At 46.7% G+C, this 20,817-nt stretch overlaps 1 protein-coding gene across 1 annotated transcript in view; it reads left to right on the top strand.

Moving 5' to 3' along the window:
• The first annotated feature begins 5,786 nt into the window (after window positions 1–5,786).
• LOC137381658 (membrane frizzled-related protein-like) overlaps window positions 5,787–20,817 on the top strand; it is a 54,721-nt gene continuing 39,690 nt past the window's right edge. The window contains exons 1-6 of the mRNA XM_068054385.1: window positions 5,787–5,811; window positions 6,656–6,736; window positions 9,502–9,604; window positions 16,650–16,778; window positions 18,821–19,015; window positions 20,548–20,776. Of these exons, the coding sequence (XP_067910486.1) occupies window positions 6,674–6,736; window positions 9,502–9,604; window positions 16,650–16,778; window positions 18,821–19,015; window positions 20,548–20,776 (719 nt within the window). The 5' untranslated portion in view covers window positions 5,787–5,811; window positions 6,656–6,673. The remainder of the gene's footprint in view (window positions 5,812–6,655; window positions 6,737–9,501; window positions 9,605–16,649; window positions 16,779–18,820; window positions 19,016–20,547; window positions 20,777–20,817) is intronic.

The following is a 20,817-nucleotide window of genomic DNA, read 5'->3' as shown; positions in this document are numbered from 1 at the left end:
CGCACCGGACCCGACCCGACTCGACCATCAGTTAACCTAACTTCCGTTTTTCACATAGTTTTTTTAAGCTTGTGCAGATAAGTAATAAACAAAGTGGCGCAGTGGTTAGCACCGCAGCCTCACAGCTCCAGCGACCCGGGTTCAATTCTGGGTACTGCCTGTGTGGAGTTTGCAGGGCGGCACAGTGGCGCAGTGGTTAGCACCGCAGCCTCACAGCTCCAGCGACCTGGGTTCAATTCTGGGTACTGCCTGTGTGGAGTTTGCAGGGCGGCACAGTGGCGCAGTGGTTAGCACCGCAGCCTCACAGCTCCAGCGACCCGGGTTCAATTCTGGGTACTGCCTGTGTGGAGTTTGCAAGTTCTCCCTGTGTCTGCATGGGTTTCCTCCGGGTGCTCCAGTTTCCTCCCACATGCCAAAGACTTGCAGGTTGATAGGTCAATTGGCCATTATAAATTGCCCCTAGTATAGGTAGGTGGTAGGGGAATATAGGGACAGGTGGGGATGTGGTAGGAATATGGAATTAGTGTAGGATTAGTATAAATGGGTGGTTGATGGTCGGCACAGACTTGGTGGGCCGAAGGGCCTGTTTCAGTGCTGTATCTCTAAACTAAACTAAAACAACCTTTCTAATCCAAAAAGTACATTAACATTGGAGCCACTTACTGGAGGGGTGATAGAGTGTCCGATCCGCCTCAACCCGACCCGAGCCCGAATGCTGGACCCGGAAGAGCAACCTAAACCCAACACGTCAGTGGGTTTGGGTTGGGTGTCCATGCTCTACCTCACAGGATACATTGCCTGAAATTCAGCTCAGCACCAACATTTCCTAACCACTTCCTGGGTTCAGACTTAGACTCCCCCATTCCAGGAGACCTATAAGGTTAATAAAATAATACACCAGCTCTGCTCTGCAAATTTACAGTCAGCAATCTCAAGCTTGGAGTCTGGAGCTTGAAATCAGCCCCTTTGTAAAGGAGGCTAGATATCTGCAGAGAGGCAGTGGTAATGTCACTGGACTAGTAATCCATGGCAGATGGTGAAATTAAAGTTCACTTAATATAAGCTTGTCTAATTGTGACCATTGTTCATTGTTGTAAAAACCCACCTGTTTGACTCTTACAACTGGCTTGGTGAGACCATTTTATCAAACCGCTACACATAAAACCAGATGAACCACACAGCATCGTTCTAGGTAGCATAGATAACAAGGGCACACCCTGCCCAGTTGACCCTGCAACGTCCTCCTTACTTGTGCTGAAATTGGGAGAGCTGTCCCACAGCCTGACATAGTCATTCTCACTGAATCATACCTTACAGACAATGTGGTTTGCAGTTGGAGGATGTGACCCTGGGAGTCCTCAACAGTGACTCAGGCATCAGGTCAAACATGGGCAAGAAAAACTCCTGCTGATTACCACCTACTGTCCTCCCTTAGCTGATGAATCAGTACTCCTCCATGTTACACACCACTTGGAAGAAGCACTGAGGGTAGCAAGCGTACAGAATGTACTGTGGGGGAGACGTCAATGCCCATTATGAATTGTGGCTTGGTAGCACCATTGCTGGCCAAGTCCTGAAGGACATAACTGCCAGATTGGGCCTGCAATAGACAGTGAGAGAACCAACAAAGAGTGGTGGTGGGGGGGGCGGGGGGGGGTGGTGGAATTTACTTTACCTTGCCATCATCAGTCTAGCTGTCACAGATGCATCTGTTCATGACAGTATTGGTTGAAGTGACCACTGCGCAGTTCTTGTGGAGACAAAGTCCCAACCTCACACTGAGGATATCCACCATCATGTTGTGTAGCACTATCACTGTGCCAAATGGGATAGATTCAGAACTGAACTGGCAGCTCAAAACTGGGCATCCATGAGACACTGTGGGCCAACAGAAGCAGAAATGTATTCAACCACAATCTGTAACCTCATGGCCCAGCATATCCCTCACTCTACCATTACCATCAAGCCAGGGGATTGACCCTGGATCCATCAGGAGCAGCATCAGGTCTCCCTAAGAATGAGGTGCCAACCTAGTGAAGCTACAACACACGCCTATCTGCATGCTGAACAGCAGAAGCAGCATGCAATAGACAGAGCTAAGCAATCCCACAAGCAACGGATCAGATCAAAGCTCTGCAGTCCTGCCTCATCCAGTCCTGAATGGTGGTGGACAATTACACAATTAACCAGAGGAGAAGGATACACAAACATCCCCATCCTCAATGATGGGTGAGCCCAGCACATAATGCAAAAGACAAGGCTTAATTATTTGCAACCATCTTCAGCCAATTTGATTCACTTCACATGATATGAAGAAGCGACTGAAGGCGCTAGGTACAGCAAAGGCTTTGGGCCCTGACAACATCCCAGCAGTAGGACTGAAGACTTAGGCTCCAGAACTAGCTGCACCCCTAGCCAAGCTGTTCCATTACAGCTACAACACTGGCATCTACCCAACAATGTGGAAAATTGCCCAGCTATGTCCTGCCTGTAAAAAGCAGGACAAATCCAACCCGGCCAATTACCGCCCTCATCAGTCTACTCTTGATCATCAGCAAAGTGATGGAAGGTGTTGTTGACGGTGCTTCCATGTGGCACTTACACAGCAATAACCTGCTCACCAATGCTCAGTTTGGGTTCCACCAGGGCCAATCAGCTCCAGACCACATTACAGCCTTGGTTCAAACACAGACAAAAGAGCTGAACTCAAGAGGTGAGGTGAGAGTGACTGCCCTTGACATCAAGGCAGCATTTGACCGAATATGGCATCAAGGAGCCCGAGCAAAATTGAAGTCCATGGGAATCGGGGAAAACCTTCCACTGGTTGGAGTGGTACCTAGTACAAGGGAAGATGGTTGTGTTTGTTGGAGGTCAATCATCTCAGTCCCAGGGCATCACTGCAGAGTTCCTCAGGGTAGTGTCCTAGGCCCAACCATCTTCAGCAGCTTCATCAATGACATTCCCTCCATCATAAGGTCAGAAGTGGGGATGCTCACTGATGATCGCACAATGTTCAGCACCATTCGTGACTCCTCAGACACTGAAGCAGTCTGTGTAGAAACTCAGCAAGACCTGGACAACATTCAGGCTTGGGCTGATAAGTGGCAAGTAACATTAGCACCACACAAGTGCCAAGCAATGACCATCTCCAACAAGAGAGAATCTAACCATCTCCCCTTGACATTCAACGGCATTACCATTGCTGAATCCCCCACTATCAACATCCTAGGGGCTACCATTGACCTGAAACTGAACTGGAGTAGCCATATAAATACTGTGGCTACAAGAACAGGTCAGAGGCTAGGAATCCTGCAGTGAGTAACTCACCTCCTGACTCCCCAAAGCCTGTCCACCATCTACAAGGCACAAGTCAGGAGTGTGATGGAATACTCTCCACTTGCCTGGATGGATGCAGCTCCAACAACACTCAAGAAGCTCAACACCATCCAGGACAAAGCAACCCACTTGATCAGCACCCCAACCACCACCTTAAACATTCACTCTCTCCACCACTGACGCACAGTGGCAGCAGTGTGTACTTTTACAAGATGCACTGCAGCAACTTGCCAAGCCTCCTTCGACAGCACCTTCCGAACCTGTGACCTCTACCACTTAGAAGGACAAAGACAGCAGATACTTGGGAACACCACCACCTGCAAGTTCCCCTCCAAGTCACACACCATCCTGACTTGGAACTATATCGCCGTTCCTTCACTGTCGCTGGGTCAAAATCCTGGAACTCCCTTCCTAACAGCACTGTGGGTGTACTTACCTCACATGGACTGCAGCAGTTCAAGAAGGCAGCTCACCACCACCTTCTCAAGGGCAATTGGGGTTGGGCAATAAATGCTGGCCTGGCCAGAGACACCCACATCCCATGCTAAAATAATAAAAAGACCTGAGCTCTGAAAGGTGAATCTGTGTTTTCTCCTTTTTGATGCTGTGTATTTCCAACATTTGCTGTTTGTGTTCCAGCACTCTGCATCCAGTATCAGGGAGAGTAAGCCTATATCACCCCCTAACCTCATCCGCTAACACCATCCCCAACTTTACCCCGACTCTATCTCCATCCTCAACCCCAGGACACATGTCTCCATTTCACAGACTGGGAGGAAGATGGTCCAGAGATAGAGAGAAAAAGAAAGAGAGATAAATACAGAGCTAGAAATACAGAGAGAGAGAGAGAGAGAGAGGGAGAGGGAGACCATTCTACAGGAAGAGACCTTTCTGCAGTGAATTCATGAGCCTATTTTGTAACTTAAGAATCTTCTGTTATTCAATCAGAGCCTTTGGGATTGCTTCCAATTCAAATATTTAATTTGGAATAACACAGGCACAGCTTAGAGAGAGGAATGTGCATGCAAAAGTATTTAATAATGAATAATCCTGATTATTTAGAGCATGTTGGAAATCTTTAACGGCTAATTGGGAGCGTTCGTTTCTAGGTGAGAGGATGAATAATCACACATAGATATTCAAACCAAACTAACATGTGCTTTTCAATGTCATGTGAATTTAAAGAACTCAAACAGACAGCAATATTTTTACAGTTTCCAATATATTTTTCAATGAGAGTGAAAGAATAAACTACAGCCACACGCTCTCAACACTGTGTAATATTTCAACAGTGCCAAGTAATGTGTTTAGCTCAGGAATTCTATACAAGAGGAGCCAATGGGGAGGGTTTCGGTCCACTCGGGACAGAACTGGATTAAGAATTCTTGGGGCTCTGGGCACCCCAGCATCATTTGTGGCCCCTACCTCTGGTCTTGTGGATATCGCACTTCCTCATGTTGAACTGCACACCCTCCCAGGTGTGAGAGGTGGCCCTGTGCCAAAGCAGGGCAGGAAGAGCCTGGGGAACTGTTCAGGGTTTGGCCTGGCTGGGAACCGTATCCAACGGTTATTAAATGGGTAAATCCCTCAGTCAGCGTTAACAATCCCCGCAACACCACTGGTGCTCCCTTTCCCTCACTCCACTTATTCTCACTCCCCTCTCCTCCTTCCCTCCCTCCCATCCCCTTGCCCTCTCATCCCTCATTCCGTCACTCCCTCATTACAGCCAGCCCAAGTCCTGCTCTCTATATTCGAGTGGAATCCCACTTCACTCAATGTCACACCACAAATCTGACAAGGGCACATATTTGGTCACAGCCAGTGGGCACATGCCCCAGACGCAAAAACATCAATCCACCCAATTATAATCTAGACAGTGAGAGTGAAAGGGAAGGGATTTGGCTGCATTTTAATTCTACACAATGAGACTGAATGAGAAAGAGAAAGTTTTAGAAAGTGGCTGCACAAGTGACTTGAACATGCATTTGCATAAGTGTGCAAATGTCCATCACCCCAAGTGATGCTGTTGGACCAGACTATTTGTGTGTTTGATTTGTACTAAGTTCAGTCCAGTTCCCCCTCAGTCTAGTTCCCCCTCAGTCTAGTTCCCACTCAGTCTGATTCTTTCCCAGTCACGCTTTGCTAACTCCTATCACACTCGACTCAGATTAAAGTAAAACTTCAAGCTATTCAGAAAGGGAGAACGATAAGTCTCAAGGTATTTGGCCACAGTGTCACATGTGACTGGAATAGAGATCAAGACAGGCAGCTTCTTGATTCAAACCCACTTCTCAGAATGCAGAACGGAGGAGTAACTGACACACACTGTCAACTTCAGACTGGGGAATCTTTCTGTCATGTGCTGGAATCTTTTTGCAGTTTTCATCATTAAATGTGTTTAATTATAGTGTTTGAAGTGACAGTTTGAACCAACAGAGCAGCAGCTGATCCTGGATTTAATCTGTTTGAAAACTTGTGAGTACTGCACGGTAATCATAGAACTTAATAGAGAGAGGGGGAGACTCAGTGAAGAGAGAGGAGAGAAAGACAGAGAGAGAGAGGGAGAGGGAGAGACACAATAGAGACAGAAGGAGAGACAGACAGACAGATAGAGGGGGCGAGAGAGAGACAGAAACAGAATGGAGAGAGAGGAGGAGAAAGACAGAAAGACAGAACAGAAAGGAGAGCGCAAGACAGAGACAGAGACCCAAAGAGGAGAGAGGGAGAGAAAAATAGAGAGACAGACAGAACAGAGAGGTAGAAAGAGAGATGGAGAAAGAGATGCAGGGAGAAAGATGAGACAGAAAGAGATATAAAGAGAGAGAGAAAGAGGCAGAGTGAAACAGACAGGAGAGAGGGAGAGAGACAGATAAAGATAGCAGGAGAGAGAGAGACAGGCAGAGAGAGTGGGAGAGAAAGAGAGAAACAGACACGGAGGAATAGAGACAGAGTGTGAAAGAGGAGAGAGAAAGAGAGACAGGAGTAGAACAGACAGAGAAAGACAGTGAGGAAGACAGTCAGACAGAGGAAGTGATGGGGATAGAGGTATAGAAAGATATGAGATACTGGAGGTTACACAGAGAACAGAGAAAGGGAGAGGTAAGAGTAGAAATAAAAAAATACTAAAATATAGAGAAAGTAAGGCAGAATGAGACAATTAATATTCATAAACAAGGACAGAGGAGGAAATATATAAAATCTACTGAGCATCTTAAAGCTGAACTACATACTGAAATATTCTTTCTCCGGACACACTGATGGCTTGCTGGGAAACTGAACCAATTTTCTGTAAAACTTTTTAATTGATTTTTGTCGCCAGTGCAGGGTTTCTTCAAACATGAGAGACAAAATGGAGTTCACAGAAATCACTTTGGAAGATCAAAGGAGAGAGGAGAGTAAGGTAAGAACAGGACGTCAGGTACAGGCTTATAATCTCAGCTGTTTAAAGTGAGAAATCCATTCACAGATGATTTTTAAAAATCACTCAAAGGGCAGGATTTTTCCTTCGGGTTTCTGAACGCTGCCATCAGGTTCAAATAGGGGTCAGAAACCCACAGTGTGTGGGAAACAGACCCTCAATGTGATTTTCTCCAGATTGATCAATCAGAGGCCAGAGCTTGGTCTCGTCCCAATTAACAATAGTGGGCAGGCTCTGGAAGCTGGAGGGCCAATCAGAGGCCTCCCACAAAAGCAAAATACTGCGGATGCTGGAAATCTGAAATAAAAACAGAAAATGACGGAAATATACTCAGCAGGTCAGGCAGTATCGGTGGAGACAGAAACAGAGTTTACGTTTCAGGTCAATGACCTTTCATCAGAGGCCTCCCAACTTGAAAGCAGCAGCAGTTTGTTGGTCGGCACAGACTCGGTGGGCCGAAGGGCCTGTTTCAGTGCTGTATTTCTCTATGACTCGATGACTCTAAAGGAGAGGGCACTTCAAAATGGAGGCGCCCCTCTCCAACTTTATCAAATTTAAAATGAAAGATGGCCTGTGCAGCCACCACTGTTGGTGGGGCGGGGGGAAGGCAGGGGGAGGGGGGCACAGAGCCCCTCCACAGGGAGGCCTGCAGCTGCTTTGCACCCAGGCAGGCAGGGAGGGTCTCAAACAAAAACAAGAAATGCTGGATTCACTCAGCAGGTCTGGCAGCATCTGTGGAAAGAGAAGCAGAGTTAACATTTCGGGTCAGTGACCCTTCTTCGGAACTGACAAATATTAGAAAAGTCACAGATTATAAACAAGTGAGGTGGGGGTTGGGCAAGAGATAACAAAGGAGAAGGTGCAGATTGGACCAGGCCACATAGCTGACCAAAAGGTCACAGAGCAAAGGCAAACAATATGTTAATGGTGTTTTGAAAGACAAAGCATTAGTACAGATTAGGTGTGAATATACTGAATATTGAACATCAGCAAGTGCAAACCTGAAGAAAAACAACCTGAAAAAAACAGTGGGTAAGCAAACTGAACAAACTAAGATGAAATGAAATAAATGCAAAAAAAAGATTGTAAAAAATGTAAAAAAGAAGAAAAAAAGAAAAAATAACTAAAAATGAAAGTAAAATGGGGGCTGTCATGCTCTGAAATTATTGAACTCAATGTTCAGTCCGGCAGGCTGTAGTGTGCCTAATCGGTAGATGAGGTGCTGTTCCTCGAGCTTGCGTTGATGTTCACTGGAACACTGCAGCAATCCCAGGACAGAGATGTGAGCATGAGAGCAGGGGGGAGTGTTGAAATGGCAAGCAACCGGAAGCTCAGGGTCCTGCTTGCGGACTGAGCGGAGATGTTCCGCAAAGCGGTCACCCAGTCTGCGCTTGGTCTCCCCAATGTAGAGGAGACCACACTGTGAGCAGCGAATACAGTATACTACATTGAAAGAAGTACAAGTAAATCGCTGCTTCACCTGAAAGGAGTGTTTGGGGCCTGGGATAGTGAGGAGAGAGGAGGTAAATGGGCAGGTATTACACCTCCTGCGATTGCAAGGGAAGGTGCCCTGGGACGGGGACGAGGTGGTGGGGGTAATGGAGGAGTGGACCAGGGTGTCGCGGAGGAGCGATTGGACGTCCATAGTGAAGAGGAGGCGGTTGGGACCAGGAAACTGGAAATTGTCAAAATGACGTAGGGCGTCAGAAGAGTCACGGATGTAGGTGGGAAGAGACTGCACCAGCGGAGAAAAGATAGAGTCTAGATAGGAAGAAATAAGTTCAGTTGGGCAGGAGCAGGCTGACACAATGGGTCTGCCGGGACAGTCCCGTTTGTGGATTTTGGGAAGGAGATAGAAGCGGGCTGTCCGGGGTTGCGGGACTATGAGGTTGGAAGCTGTAGAGGGAAGATCTCCAGAGGAGATGAGGTCAGTGACAGTCCTTTGGACGGTGGCTTGATGTTCGGTGGTGGGGTCATGGTCCAGAGGGAGGTAGGAAGAGGTGTCTGGAGCGATTGGACGTCCATAGTGAAGAGGAGGCGGTTGGGACCAGGAAACTGGAAATTGTCAAAGCCTGTCTGGAGCACTGGCCCCCTGGCTTGTTGCTGGGAGGCCCTCCAGGCCACTAAAAGGTACCCAATTGCCTACAGGAACCTGGAGGATGACTAGAAAATCCCAGTCAGCCTCCATTAATAGGCCTTAATAGGCCTTTAATTGAGTCAATTGAGTAGATCTGCCACCACTCTGCATCCTGCCTCTAGGAAAATGGCCTATGGTGGGATTGAATTGGGGAATTGGCACGCAGGCTGATGGTGCAAAATTCCATGCCCGCCTGTCTCTGTTCCTGCCCCTGACAGGGGCAAAGAATCCAGCCCAATGTTTCAGGTCCTTCTTGGAGCTGCCCACTTTGACAATGCTGTCTGTGAAACCTTTTCTCCCCAATGTCATTTCCCCTCCTGTTCTGAACTGATTCTCTATGCTGGGTCCAATTCCACAGGCATCCTGTGCTTCCCCCACAAACCCTCCCCGGTTATGGTCATTCTTCAAAACCTGAACCCCGGCTGATTCTCCCCTTCCAGAATCCAGCAAAGCTCATTATAAAACCCCTAGTCATAGTTATATTACACCACCATCATTCAACTATCGCCCCTTGGGACCCTGTGAAATAGCACAGGGCACAAAGAAACTAAAATAGAGAAAAGCTTTGAAATGTGGAAAAAAATGAAATGAATTATATGCTTGTTTTCAGACTGATTTTGTTAACCCAGTCTACCAGCCTGACAGTGGAATCGAAGAACAGGTGGATCGAGGATCTGGAAACTATGTGAAAGCTAACCCACTAAATGGATCAGGTATAGAAACATAGAAAATAGGAGCAGGAGTAGGCCATTCGGCCCTTTGGACCTGCTCTGCCATTCAAAAAAGATCATGGATGATCGTCTAATTCAGTACCCTGTTCCCACTTTCTCCCCATATCCCTTGATCCCTTTGGCATTAAGAAATATATCTGTCTCCTTCCTGACTATATTTAATGACTTCACCTCCACTGCCTTCTGCAGTAGAGAATTCCACAGGTTCACCACCCTCTGAGAGAAGAAATTTCTCCTCATCTCGGTTCTAAATGGTATACCCCGTATCCTGAGACTGTGACCCCTGGTTCTGGACTCCCCAGCCATCGGGAACATCCTCCCTGCATCTAGCCTGTGTAGTCCTGTTAGAATTTTATAGGTTTCTGAGATCCCCTCTCATTCTTCTAAACTCTAGTGAATATAGGCCTAGTCGACCCAATCTCTCCTCATACGTCAATCCTGCCATCCCAGGAATCAGCCTAGTAAATCTTCTTTGCACTCCCTCCATGGCAAGAACATCCTTCCTCAGATAAGGAGAGCAAAACTGCACACAATACTCCAGATGTAGTCTCACCAAGGCCCTGTATAACTGCAGTAAGACATCCTTGCTCCTGTACTCAAATCCTCTTGCAATGAAGGCCAACATACCATTCGCCTTCCTAACTGCTTGCTGCACCTGAATGCTTGCTTTCAGCGACTGGTGTACAAGGACACCCAGGTCTCATTGCACTAAAGGCCTGCTCAGGTCAGGAAAAACCCGACCCGAACCCAACAGATCCACATCGGACCCGAGCCCGACCCGACCCGACCTGAGCCCGACCCGACCCGACCTCAGCCCAACCCGACCTGACCCAGCCCGACCCGACCCGACCCAAACCCGACACATGTCGTCGGGTCCCGTCGGGTTCGTGTTGGGTAGCTGGCCTTTATTCTGCACCTCCCCCCTTCCCAATCTATCACCATTCAGATAATAATCTACCTTTCTGTTTTTACAACCAAAGTGGATAACCTCACATTTATCTACATTATACTGCATCTGCCATGCATTTGCCCACTCACCCAACTTGTCCAAATCACATTGGAGCCTTTTTGCATCCTCCTCACAGCTCACATTCCCCCCCAGCTTTGTGTCGTCTGCAAACTTGGAAATGTTACATTTAGTTCCCTCACCCAAGTCATTAATATATATTGTGAATAACTGGGGCCCAAGCACTGATCCCTGCGGTACCCCCACTAGTCACTGCTTGCCACCCGGAAAAAGACCCATTTATTCCTACTCTCTGTTTCCTGTCTGTCAACCAATTCTCTATCCATGTCAGTATATTAACCCCAATCCCATGTGCTTTAATTTTGCACACTAACCTCTTATGTGGGACCTTATCAAAAGCTTTCTGAAAATCCAAATACACCACATCCACTGGTTCTCCCTTATCTATTCTACTAGTTACATCCTCAAAAAACTCCAGTAGATTTGTTAAGCATGATTTCCCTTTCGTAAACCCATGCTGACTTTGTCAATCCCGTTTATGATTTCCAGGTGTTCTGCTATCACATCCTTTATAATAGACTCTAGCATTTTCCCCACTACAGATGTAAGGCTAACTGGTCTGTAATTCCCTGTTTTTTCTCTCCCTTTTTTAAATAATGAGGTTACATTTGCCACCCTCCAATCTCTAGGAACTGCTCCAGAGTCTATAGAATTTTGGAAGATGACCACCAATGCATCCACTATTTCCAGGGCCACTTTCTTTAGTACTCTGGGATGTAGATTATCAGGTCCTGGGGATTTGTCAGCCTTTAACCCCATTGATTTCCCAGCACTATTTTTTTTACTCATACTGATTTCCTTCAGTTCCTTTCTCTCATGAGATCCTTGGTTCCCTAACATTTCTGGGTGGTTATTTGTGTCCTCGATTGTGAAGACAGAAACAAAGTATAAGCAACACTGAACTCTAAAACCAGTGCCTCAAGTCTGAATCATTTTGGGTTCTTCCCTGGTGGGTTACAGGTGTTGAGCACGGGGAGGGGAAGAGGGTGGAGAAGGGGAGGGAAGGGGCTGGAGAGGGTTTTGGGAGAGTTTAAGAATAGGCTGGGCAAGGGGGTGATCTCAGGATTACTACCAGTGCTACGTGCTAGTCAGAGTAGAAATAGCAGGATATATCGGATGAATACGTGGCTGAAGAGATGGTGTGAAGGGGAGGGTTTTAGATTCCTGGGACATTGGGACCAGTTCTGGGGGAGGTGGGACCAGTACAAACTGGATGGGTTACACCTGGGCAGGATCGGGACTGATGTCCTAGGGGGGAGTATTTGCTAGAGTGGTTGGGGAGGATTTAAACTAAAATGGCAGGGGGATGGGAACCTTTGCAAGGAGTCAGAGGAGGGGGAATCAAAGACAAGAACAAAAGACAGTAAGAGGAATAAGAAAAGTGATAGACAGAGAAATCAAGGGCCAGAATCAAACAGGACCACAGTGAAAAATAGTGGGAAGGGGAAAAGTAATGTTAAAAAGACAAGCCTGAGGGCTTTGTGCCTTAACGTGTGGAACATTCGCTAGAAAGTGGATGAATTAATCGTGCAAATAGATGTAAACGGGTATGATATAGTCGGGATTACAGAGACATGGCTGCAAGGTGACCAGGGATGGGAAATGAACATCCAGGGATATTCAGTATTTAGGAAGGACAGACAAACAGCAAAAGGCGGTGGAGTTGCATTGCTGGTTAAAGAGGAAATTAATGCAATAGTGAGGAAAGATATTAGCTCTGACGATGTGGAATCTGTATGGGTAGAGCTGAGAAACACTAAGGGGCAAAAAACATGAGTGGGGGTTGTACATAGAGCCCCAAACTGTAGTGGTGATGTTGGATATGGCATTAAACAGGAAATTAAAGACGCAGGCGATAAAGGAACATCTGTAATTATGGGTGACTTTCATCTGCATATAGATTGGGCAAATCAAATTAGTCACAAAACCAAAGAGGAGGAATTCTTGGTGTGTATACGGGATGGTTTTCTGAACTAATACGTTGAAGAACCAACCAGAGAACAGGCCATCCTAGACTGGGTATTGTGTAATGAGAGAGGAATAATTGACAGTCTAGTGGTGTGAGACCCCTTGGGGATGAGCGACCATAATATGATAGAATTCTTCATCAAGATGGAGAGTGACATAGTTGATTCTGAGACAAGGGTCCTAAATCTTAGTAAATGAAACTACGAAGGAATTATCGACCAGTCAGCCCGACGTCAGTAGTGGGGAAAATTCTACAGTCCATTATCAAAGATTTTATAGCAGAGCACTTAGAGAACAGTGGTAGAATCAGGCAGAGTCAGCATGGATTTACAAAAGGGAAATCATGCTTGACAAATCTACTAGAATTCTTCGAGGATGTAACTAGTAGAGTTGATGAGGGGAAGCTTGTGGTTTATTTGGACTTTCAGAAGGCTTTCGACAAAGTCCAACATAAGAGATTAGCATGTAAAATTAAAGGGCATGGGATTGGGGGTAGTGTATTGCAATGGATAGAAAATTGATTGGCAGACAGGAAACAAAGAGTAAGGATAAATGGGTCTTTTTCCGAATGGCAGGCAGTGACTAGTGGGGGTACCGCAGGGATTGGTGCTAGGACCCCAGCTATTCACAATATATATTACTGATTTAGATGAGGGAACTAAATGTAATATCTCCAAATTTGCAGATGACACAAAACTGGGTAGGAGGGTGAGTTGTGAGGAGGATGCAGAGAGGCTTCAGGGTGATTTGGACAAGTTGAGTGAGTGGGCAAATGCATGGCAGATGCAGTATAATGTGGATAAATGTGAGGTTATCCACTTTGGTAGCAAAAACAGGAAGGTAGATTATCTGAACGGCTGTAAACTGAGAGAGGGGAATATGCAGCGAGACCTGGGTGTTCTCGTACACCAGTCACTGAAGGTAAGCATGCAGGTGCAACAGGCGGTAAAAATGGCAAATGGTATGTTGGCCTTCATAGCTAGAGGATTCGAGTACAGGAGCAGGGATGTCTTGCTGCAATTATACAGGGCCTTGGTGAGGCCACACCTGGAATATTGTTTGCAGTTTTGGTCTCCTTATCTGAGGAAGGATGCTCTTGCTATAGAGGGAGTGCAGCAAAGGTTTACCAGACTGATTCCTGGGATGGCGGGACTGACGTATGAGGAGAGACTGAGTCGGTTAGGATTATATTCGCCGGAGTTCAGAAGAGTGAGGGGGGGATCTCACAGAAACCTATCAAATTCTAACAGGACTAGATGTAGGAAGGATGTTTCCGATGGTGGGGGAGTCCAGAACCAGGGGTCATAGTCTAAGGATACGGGGTAAACCTTTCAGGACTGAGATGAGGAGAAATTTCTTCACCCAGAGACTGGTGAGCCTGTGGAATTCGCTACCACAGAAAGCAGTTGAGGCCAAAACATTGTATGTTTTCAAGAAGGAGTTAGATATAGCTCTTGGGTTCAAAGGGATCAAAGGATATGGAGGGGAGGGAGGGGGGTGGTGGGGAAAAGCGGGAACAGGTTACTGAGTTGGATGATCAGCCATGATCATAATGAATGGTGGAGCAGGCTCGAAGGGCCGAATGGCCTACTCCTGCTCCTATTTTCTATGTTTCTATGTAAGAGCTGCAGCGGGTTGGAAGAGGGTGGGAAAGGGTGGAGTTTGTATTTTACCTCCTTCCCACACTGCCTGTTGAGAGGGAGGGAAACCCAGCCTGAGGGCAAAAGCCTGGTATCTGCTTGTGTCCATCAGGATCAGCTTAGGGAGAAGGAGAGAGCAGCTCTGTCTTACAGGAGATGTCTCAAGTTCCTCTCAAGTGGGCTCAAAGGCAAGATGACTCTGGGCAGATGATGGAAGGAACATGTAGGAGTGTGAGATCCTTGGCAGTGAGATTATACTAAACCATACTTAAAGAAACTTTGTACAATTGATAGACGCTGAGTCGAACTGACAGGCGGACCAGAATCAGGAGATCCTGGAAATGCTGAACCTTGTTGAGTCCAAGGTCTGGGGTAAAGTTGTGATCAGCCTCGAGTTCTCGGGTTTTGGTTTGCAGCTGATGAAAATTAATTGAACATATTAGTAACTAATATAAATCATATAGAATCATAGAAAGATGCAGCACAGAAGGAGGCCATTCGGCCCATTGTATCTGTGCTGGCTCTTTGGTGGAGCTACCCAATTAAGCCAACTCCAGGCTCGTTCCTCATAGTCCTGCCGATCTTTACTTTCAAGTATTTATTTAATTCCCTTTTGAAAGTTATTATTGAATCTGCTTCCACCGCCCTTTCAGGCAGCGCGTTCCAGATCACAACAACTCACTGTGTAAATAAACTCTCCGCATGTCGCCTCGAGTTCTTCTGCAAATTACCTAAAATCTACATCCTCTGGTTACTGTCCCTTCTGCTACTGGAAATAGTTTCTCCTTCTTTACTCGATCAAATCTCCTGTTAACCTTCTCTGTTCTAAAGAGAACAACCCAACTTCTCCAGTCTTTTCACAGAACTGAAGTTCATCATCTTTGGTACCATTCCAGTAAATCTATTCTGCATCCTCTCCAAGGGCTTGATGCTTTGACATTCTTCCTAAAGTGTGGTGCCCGGGACTGAACACAATAGTCATAGAGTCATAGAGACGTACAGCATAGAAACAGGTCCTTCGGCCCACTGCGTCCATGCCGACCATAATGCCTATCAATACTAATCCCACCTGCCTGTATTAATTCCATATCCCTCTATGCCTTGCTCATTCAAGTACCTGTCCAGATGCCTCTTAAATATTGCTACTGTTCCTGCCTCCACCACCTCCTCAGGCAGCTCATTCCAGATACCCACTATTCTTTGTGTGAAAAATTTACCCCTTTGATCCCCTTTAAACCTCCTCCCTCTCACCTTAAATCTATGCCCTCTAGTTTTAGTCACCCTTACCATGGGAAACAGACTCTGGCTATCTACCCTATCTATGCCTCTCATAATTTTATATACCTCTATCATGTCCCCTCTCAGCCTCCTTCGCTCCAGGGAAAACAGACCCAGCCTATCCAATCTCTCTTTATAACTCAAGCCCTCCAAACCAGGCAACATCCTTGTGAATCTTTTCTGCACCCTCTCTAGCTTAATCACATCTTTCCTGTAGTGCGGCGACCAGAACTGCACACAGTAGTCCAAATGTGGCCTAACCAATGTTATGTACAACTGTAACATGCCGTCTCAACTCTTGTACTCAATGCCTCGGCCGATGAAGGCAAGCATGCCATACGCCTTCTTCACCACCCCGTCTACCTGTGTTGCCACTTTCAGGGAACTTTGTACTTTCACCCCAAGGTCTCCAGCTGAGGTCTAACCAGTCTTTTATAATTTTTTATCATAAGTTCTTTGCTTTTGTACTCTATTCCACAATTAATAAAGTCAAGGATCCCATATGCTTGTTTATCAACATTCTCAACATCCAGGATGGTAGAAAACAAACTAGATGGACCTTTGTCTATTATTGTCCAGCAATTCTTCTGCTCCTAGTAGGGTCAATCTAACACTGCAAGCCTCTGCTCCCTAAACTCAAACAAATGAAACAGCATCTCATAGGAAACAAATATTGTAATTGAAGTTAAAATGTTGGTAACTCAGCTCCCTATAATGGTCCCGTTGGTAGATTCCCGTTGGGTGTGTTACTGAATCACACAGACAGGAAAGCCCCATGTATAAATTCCTGCTCGATGGTCTTAGCTCACCTCAGGTGAGGCAATCACTGTCCTACAACAGGCCCGAAGCTTCGAGGGTACCTGCACCTGATTATATCTGATCACCCATGTCAGACATTACACGTGTAGAGAGGATCAGGCTCAACTCTGATGTTCTATTGAACAATTAGTTCTCAACACTTGGATAAAATTTGAGTGTCTGGCTAGTGGAATGTCCAATAGGCTGATTCAGCAATATCACCAGAGGGAGGAGAGAGAAGTAATCAAAACCATGGTGCTGGCTGTCAGTTGGGGGTGAGAAAGCTGTTAATGAATTCTGTCTTTCCCTTTTCCAGTGAATGGCTTCTGGGAAATGCTTGCTGGAAGAGCCAACACGTGTCCAGGCACAGTATGGTTCTTTGTCACAGTGACTGCTGTAGTTCTAACCCTGACTATCGGAGGGAGTCTGATCACCTTCACTATCCGTGAGTATCTGAATTTATTCAGGCAACCTGGGCTGCCCACACAGGCAGCAACTCCCATTGTTACCCCCAATACTGTGTGACTGCCCGCACAGGCAGCAACTCCCACTGTTACCCCCAATACTGTGTGACTGCCCGCACAGGCAGCAACTCCCACTGTTACCCCCAGTGCTGTGTGACTGCCCGCACAGGCAGCAACTCCCACTGTTACCCCCAATACTGTGTGACTGCCCGCACAGGCAGCAACTCCCACTGTTACCCCCAATACTGTGTGACTGCCCGCACAGGCAGCAACTCCCACTGTTACCCCCAATACTGTGTGACTGCCCACACAGGCAGCAACTCCCACTGTTACCCCCAATACTGTGTGACTGCCCGCACAGGCAGCAACTCCCACTGTTATCCCCAGTGCTGTGTGACTGCCCGCACAGGCAGCAACTCCCACTGTTACCCCCAGTGCTGTGTGACTGCCCGCACAGGCAGCAACTCCCACTGTTACCCCCAGTGCTGTGTGACTGCCCGCACAGGCAGCAACTCCCACTGTTACCCCCAATACTGTGTGACTGCCCACACAGGCAGCAACTCCCACTGTTACCCCCAATACTGTGTGACTGCCCGCACAGGCAGCAACTCCCACTGTTATCCCCAGTGCTGTGTGACTGCCCGCACAGGCAGCAACTCCCACTGTTACCCCCAGTGCTGTGTGACTGCCCGCACAGGCAGCAACTCCCACTGTTACCCCCAATACTGTGTGACTGCCCGCACAGACAGCAACTCCCACTGTTACCCCCAGTGCTGTGTGACTGCCCGCACAGGCAGCAACTCCCACTGTTACCCCCAATACTGTGTGACTGCCCGCACAGACAGCAACTCCCACTGTTACCCCCAGTGCTGTGTGACTGCCCACACAGGCAGCAACTCCCACTGTTACCCCAAGTGCTGTGTGATTTTTACTGTTATTTTTAGTGTTGTGTGACTGCCCACATTGTAGTTGGGTGGGAAAATGTTTTAATTTTGGTGGGCAAAGCCTCTCTGTTATCACAGACAAATAGTTTCAGAATGCACAGAGGAAAGCTGAGATGTATTTGGATCACAAACATATCATCATTAGAAAAGGCCAGTAAAAGAGAACTGGTTCATCCAGACTGTCCTAACCCATACCCTGGGTAGCATCAACTCTCCCCAGTCACTCAATCTCCTGGGTGCAGCAAGCAGTGAAGTGATCAAGCACAGTCTTGGAGACTGTAATAACTAATTACTGTTACCCCCATCCATCTGTTAAACTCATGTCTCCAAATCTAATTTCGATGGTCAAACAGTAAGGTAAATGGATAGCTGTGTGATTCACCAGCAGCTCTCTGGTCCATGATTTTTACACTCCATCAAAGTTTTCCCTCCAATGTACCTGTATGTGTTAATCATTCCTACACTATTAGCACAGAACTCTGCTGAAGGGTCACTGACCTGAAACGTTAACTCTGTTTCTCTCACCACAGATGCTGCCAGACCTGCTGAGTATTTCCAGCATTTCTTCTTTTTATTTTACACCAAGAACTACCTTGTTCTTCATTAAATAGTGCCATGTGATCTTTTACAGCCACTTGAGAGGGAATATGGGGCATCAGTTTAACGTCTCATCCAAAATTCTACACCTCTGACAGTGCAGTGCTCCCTCTGTCCTGCACTGGAGTGTCAACCTAGATTTTGGACTCAAGTCTCCACATTGCAGTTTGAACCTGCAATTGTCTGACTAAGAGGCAAGAGTGCTACCCACTAACCCACAGCTGACACCTACTAGCCCAGCTTCTACAACGTTCAGTAACACTCCTTCCCCTTCCGGTTTACCTCCTCTTACTTGCAGACACCTCGGTCTGGACTGGGACTGAGTGGAGGACCAGTCCAAATCAAACCCCCCAACCCATAGCATGACTCAGGTGTCCAACACTCTGTCCACGCTCGCACTGCCCTGTCTAACTCTGTGAGAATAGCCTGTTGTTATGTCGATACGTTTGGTGTTGCCTGATCCATCCAATTTCTCTCTGTAGAATTTGTTATTCAGGAATCATCAGAGAATCGATCTGGGCAAATGGCCACTGCCCAAAACGATGGTAACAAGACTTTTATCAGCCTCTTTACGGCCTCTACCTTTGTTGCTACTACCAGCTCCGAGAACGTGATCCTGGAAACTCCCAATATTTCAGCAGCTACTGCACCATCCCGAACCTCAACACCATCGCCATGTAAGTGTAGAATGTTCTAGCACACAAACAGGCCATTCGGGCCATCCAGTCTAATCCCACTCTCCTGCTCACACCCTCCCTTCAATAATTCTCTTTCTCAAGCAATTCTAATTCCCCTTTCAAGGAGTTCATGGACTTTGCTTCAACAATATGTTCTGGCAGAGAATTCCACATTTAAACCACCCTCTGAATAAAGATCTTAAATTAACGTCTCCCCGACCGATGGAAGCAATTTATCGTTCTTAACCTTATCTTAATTTCTATCAGCTTGCCCCTCAAGTGAACAAAAAAAACCCCTCGAGTCCCTCTTTATAATTGTAACTCCCGTTTCCCTGGTAACGTACCATTTAATCTACACTGTACCATTTCCAATGCTTCTACATCCTTCATAGAATAATGTGCACAACATTAAATACTTCAAATGCAACTCAACTAAAATCTGTACATGCCAACAGTTCCTCCTTGATTTTCTATTCCGTGCCCCTAGATACAAACCATAGATTCCATTTATCTTTTTCTGGCCCCTTACTGACCTGTATAACTGCTCACTCCAGGTCCCTCTGCTTCTCTGTTCTACTTAAAATCTTATGATTTAATATGTATTTCCATTCTCCATTCTTAATTCCACAATATACTTCACATTTCACATCTTTTCTACATTGAGCTGCATTTGTCACCTCATCAGCCCTTCCTGCTCTCCTAACCCTGACCTGTCTTTCAGTCTTCACTAAAATTTACCAAACCTCCTAATTTGGTGTATTAACAAACACTGAAATTGTTTCTTCCTATTTATTTAGGTGTAACATAATAAAAATAGCTTCAGCATGTTTTTACAGTCCAGGAAGTTTCCTTCCAGCCCTGCCCTTCGAATATAAAAGGTAGTCGAACCTGGTAAAACGCAGCACTGTCAGTAGCAGGAAAGAGAGTCAGGAGAATATCTAGGCTTTATAGGAAGCCAGTTGGTCTTTTGGGGAGTCTCGAGAATGGTGCAGAGACACTGCACTCTGAATATCCATCTGATACTGACAGAGGGGATGTTTTGTGCCCCTGGCTCTGGGCTATCCACTCAGGCAAATTATTCCACTCTCTCTTCGGGGCTGAGGATCACTTACTTCCACCCTGGTTCAGTGTGTTCCAGCATGGCTAACGTGTCTGATGCACGAACCACAGATTCAGCCACACGTGGGGCAGGTGGTGTTTGAAGAGTTGGAGCAGTGAGTTATTTGAGGGGTTGTGCCCTCCTTCCACTGCCCGGACTTGGCTTCCATCTGCCTCCATTGAAATCTCACGAGGTGCTCAGTACCTTCCCGAATGTACCTTCTCTGCTTTGAGCAGTCGAGCGGCAGGGACAGGGTCAGGGTCAGGGTCAGGGACAGGGACAAATCCCATGAGTCGGTGGGTATTTTGGATTTCTTCAGAGATACCTTGAGAATGTCCCTAAAGCATTTCCTCTCTCCTGGGAGTCTTTAGCCGAGGCAAAGCTCAAGGGGTTAATCGCCAGCTGCACTGATTCCTATTTCCTCTGTTTGCAGTGTGTGGTGGGATTTTTCAAAACGCTGAAGGTTCATTTTCCAGCCCCCGTTACCCAGCACAATATCCGGCAAACCTGGTGTGTGTTTGGTGGATTGTGGCAGAGCCAAGCCACGTGATCCAGTTTAAGATCGACTCGCTGAGCATTGAAGGACAGCCACCATGCCACTTTGACTGGCTGGATCTTCATGAGGAGACGGGGGACGGACTTCACTCGCACCAGATAACAAGGTCAGTCAACAGTCTAAAAAGGAAAAACAAGACCATGCTTA

Source organism: Heterodontus francisci, chromosome 22, assembly GCF_036365525.1.
Source record: "Heterodontus francisci isolate sHetFra1 chromosome 22, sHetFra1.hap1, whole genome shotgun sequence".
NCBI lineage: Eukaryota > Metazoa > Chordata > Chondrichthyes > Heterodontiformes > Heterodontidae > Heterodontus > Heterodontus francisci.
Note: the sequence above shows the minus strand (reverse complement) of the source record. Positions and strands in the feature narration are given on the sequence as shown.